The 3,850-nt window shown below is 58.4% G+C and overlaps 1 protein-coding gene across 1 annotated transcript in view; it reads left to right on the forward strand.

Annotated features, from left to right (window-relative positions):
• The first annotated feature begins 555 nt into the window (after positions 1-555).
• Positions 556-3,850, forward strand: part of FCRL3 (Fc receptor like 3) — a 13,912-nt gene continuing 10,617 nt past the window's right edge. Inside the window, exons 1-5 of the mRNA XM_006923632.2 lie at positions 556-877; positions 1,600-1,620; positions 2,445-2,687; positions 3,138-3,416; positions 3,623-3,838. Coding sequence (XP_006923694.1) covers positions 847-877; positions 1,600-1,620; positions 2,445-2,687; positions 3,138-3,416; positions 3,623-3,838 — 790 coding nt within the window. The 5' untranslated portion in view covers positions 556-846. The remainder of the gene's footprint in view (positions 878-1,599; positions 1,621-2,444; positions 2,688-3,137; positions 3,417-3,622; positions 3,839-3,850) is intronic.

Raw genomic sequence — 3,850 nt, forward strand, 5'->3', positions numbered from 1 at the left:
GGTTTTAAAGTCACAAGTTATAGGTGAGCCCTCCCCCTCGACTGCAGTAAAAGCAGAACCCCAGGCCTGAGACCTTGCTCTGTGGCCCTAGACGTGTCATGTGTTCTCTAGCACCTGTGAATAACAAACCTTTTTTTTTTTTTTCAAAGTTTCCTGACAGTAATTGCTGACTGTCCTGCAGTTCTAGTGAGCGCCACAGGGCTGGTCCGGCCACAGTGCCAGCCCTTTATCTCCCAGTTCGCACAGGTCCGGGGAGATTTGGGGGCGGCCCCTTCCGGTAAACTGCAGATTTCTATGCTTTGTCTCTTACGCTGCTTCAGACCACTTTAGTAAAGGCTTTCGTGTCTGCCTTGACATTGCCCTTGTGAGACTCACGGCACGAAACACAGCAGGACACCGCACTCGCCACCTGTGAGGAGCCTCATGCAGAACTAAAGGTCATGTGAATTCAAGGTGATAAAGGGGTTTTCCATTTGAAAAACGCAAGTCAACAGCTGAGCATTTTCAGAGAACCCGGGGACAGCTTTGAAGACACTCGTCCTGAGAGACCCAAGCTGCTGGAAGATGGCCGCCAGCACCTGACCGAGCCCGGCGGCCAGCACGAAACACGAATGGCCTTCGGGAAGTCGTGCTCATATCTTCAGGGCCCGAGGCAAGACATAATTCTCTACCTCCCCGCTCTGATTCTTACAGGCCTCACCTGAGTCCCCCCGTCCTGCCCTCCTCAGTGGATGGGACAGACGCCTGCAGAAACCAGGGAAGGGTCTGCTCACCCACCACGGCCGCAGCTGCGACACAGCTCTTGGTGCAACCGGCTCCCCCCGCCCTCCGCCAGGCCAGGTCCCCATGCTCCTGTGGATGCTGCTGCTCACCCTGGGTGAGTAGGTAGCTTAGGCTGGGCCAGGGGCCTCGCTCCTCATGTCAGCCAGGGGCACCGAGGTGCTTCTGTCTCTGCTCCCACTTGGGGCTCAAGGACAGGTGGCAGGAGGTAGGAAGGAGCAGAGCTGGGCTCCCAGAGAAACCGAGAGGCCCAGATGCGGCCCAGGGCGCAAGCCCAGTGTGTCCCCTCGGTGTCCCACGCGGTCTCCTTCCATCTCATAGGAAGCTTGGGTTCTTCTGTCTGCCAAGCCATGACTCCAAATCCGGGAGATAAATAATTACTTCTAAAACTTAGGCGGGTAAGGGAAGCTCCACCGAGAGACTTAACTCCCTTCCTGAGATTTTAAGTCAATATTTAACCGGAGATGGGGAACGCAGGAGGACTGAGGCCTGGGAAATGAGGGGAGGATGAGCCACCTGTGCCTGCCCCGCCCTGGCTGCGCCCGGCTGAGTCCAGACAGAGAAGATGGGGAAGGAAGGTCGGCAGCAGAGGGGCGAGCCGGGCGTCTGGCTGCAAGCCGCTACGTGCTCACAAAATAAACTGCAAGCTGTTTCTGGTCATTTGGGGGGTGACGGGTGCTGTAGAACGAGAACAAAGAAATGGGAAGGAAAAACTAAAGATGCAGTTTGGGCTGAGCCGCCAGACGCGTCTCAGAGGCTCGGGCAAGAGGCTTAGGAACGTCGCCCGGCGCTAACCTTCAAACTTCGGCTTCCTCACAGCTCCGGGACGAGGACAGACAGGTCAGTGCCCCTCTGCCCCTCCTGCTCTCTGGGCCGGCACCGCCCCGGCCCGCAGACGAGGGCCGCGGCGGGGCTGGCCCCACCCGTGGTGCTGCTGCTGCTCTGAGGTCACAGCTGGGCTACGGTGGGTGAGCGGGCCCCTGGCATCTGCGCGGCGGAGGGGGGCGCAGGTGCACACGGAGACACCCTCAGACCCGACCTGCCTTCCCCAAGCCCCCGCCCCGTGTCCAAGCCAGTGCCACTCTCCAATGACCTAGAGATGCTCCCATTCGCAGAGGAAAATGCCGCAGCCAGGTCTTGACCCAGCTCCTGACGGGGCTCCCGTCGCCGTCGTGTTCGGCGCCCGGTCCCGTCGGGCGGCGGCAGTTCCGTACACAGCTGTTATTTCTGATCCCTTCAGTTTCTTTGTGCGGCTCGATCGTTACTGTGTCCGCCTTGGGTGGAGAGTACAAAAAGCTGCCTTCCCCACGGACTCTCAGATGAAGCCAGGCATGAAAGGAAAGAAAGGGGGAAAATCTGGTTCATTAAGTAGCAACAAGCAAGTAACAAGTGCTTTTTCAGAGTCCAAAACTGCTCCCAAGGGGCGCGCCTCCGAGCTCAGCTCTGCCGGGCGCCGACAATCAGGGCCTCCCCCAGCATATGCCCCACAAGTCACATCTCCTGAGCTTCTCTGAGCCCACAGCGGGGACCCGAGACCTACCCCCGTGACACTGCTAGCCCAGTAGGCACTAGCCTGGGAGAACTCCCAGCCATACTGGGCCCTCCCGTTGCCAGCCCACCTCCCAGTCACTGTCACCGCCTTCGTTATTCTATTTCCTGTTCAGGGGTCCCTCCAAAGGCTTTCCTCCTCCTAAAACCTCCATGGACCACAGCCTTTGAGAACGAGAAAGTGACTATCGTGTGCAACAGTCCCCTCCCTCCGGTCCCAGGGGACGTAACCTGGTATGACGACGAGAGCTTCCTGAGAAAAGGGTCGAAGGAGATCCAAGTGAAAAAGTCTGGATCTTACAGATGCAGGACCTCGGGGTCCTCCCTCAGCGACCCTGTGCACGTGGAATTCTCATCTGGTAAGAGAAGGAAGGGGGCGTCTCTGGAATGCAGAAAGTCCGCATGGCCTCGGAGAAGCCGTGCCTGGGGACTGGGTTAGCGTGGTGTAGGCACGCATGGGGACGTTCAGGGCTGACCCCAGTGGGGGACAGGAAGCGCAAGACAGCATTGTCCCTCTTCTCTTCCAAGAGAGGTGTCTGTGACCACGAAGTCACCCAGCAAAAATGGACCCAGGTCTAAAGGAAGGTTAAAATCCTCTCTCAATGTGGACGGGGTTTCTTGAGGACATTTCCTGGGAATTAGTTCACTGTCCCGGGACAAGGGAGACTCAGGGACTGGGACCACGAGGAAATGATGCGGGAGGATGCTTGCAGGTCTGCACGGGACGCGAGCTCTCTCCTGGGGGCAGAAATGAGAGCCTGAGGGAGGAGCGGCAAAGGGAGGCTGACCGTGTCGCTCCCCTCTTGCAGGCGAGCTGATCCTCCGGGCCCCGCACCCCATCTTTGAAGGAGACAATGTAACGCTGAAGTGCCAGGAGAGGAGTAAAAAGGTTACCGAAAAGAAAGTTTTCTACAAAGATGGACAGAAACTCAGACGGGAAGAAGTCAGCGCTTCTGACTCTGACGCCATCACCCTGCAGTCAGTCTCCAGTGACAACGGCCTTTATCACTGTGCCACTCCTTTTCGTTGGTGGCATGCTCTGGGTCTACCAGAATCTACTTCAAACCGACTAAGGATCCAGGTCCAAGGTAATGGCTCTGCACCTGTGGGTTGTGGGGCTCGGCAGGGAAATAGTGCACGGGGACCAAAGGGGATGCCGTTTCCATGGAAAGCTTCGGGGACGGAGGGGGACAATAGGTCTCTTTCCTGATGGCTGGTGCTGAGGACACAGGTGACTCTCTCCGGGAGCTCTGAGCCTCACTGCCCCAGGAATGACGTTTGTTCTTCTCTCTAGAGCTGTTTCCGCTTCCCGTGCTGACGGCCAGCCCGGCCCAGCCCGTCGAGGGGGGCCCAGTGACGCTGACGTGCGAGACCCAGCTCTCTCCACAGAGGCCGGACGTCCGGCTCCGCTTCCGCTTCTTCAGAGAAAAGCAGCCCCTGGGGTCGGGCTGGAGCTGGTCCCCAGAGCTCCGGATCCTCACTGTGTGGAGAGAAGACTCATCCTACTGGTGCCAGGCAGCGA

Source organism: Pteropus alecto, unplaced genomic scaffold, assembly GCF_000325575.1.
Source record: "Pteropus alecto unplaced genomic scaffold, ASM32557v1 scaffold49, whole genome shotgun sequence".
Taxonomy (NCBI): Eukaryota; Metazoa; Chordata; class Mammalia; order Chiroptera; family Pteropodidae; genus Pteropus; species Pteropus alecto.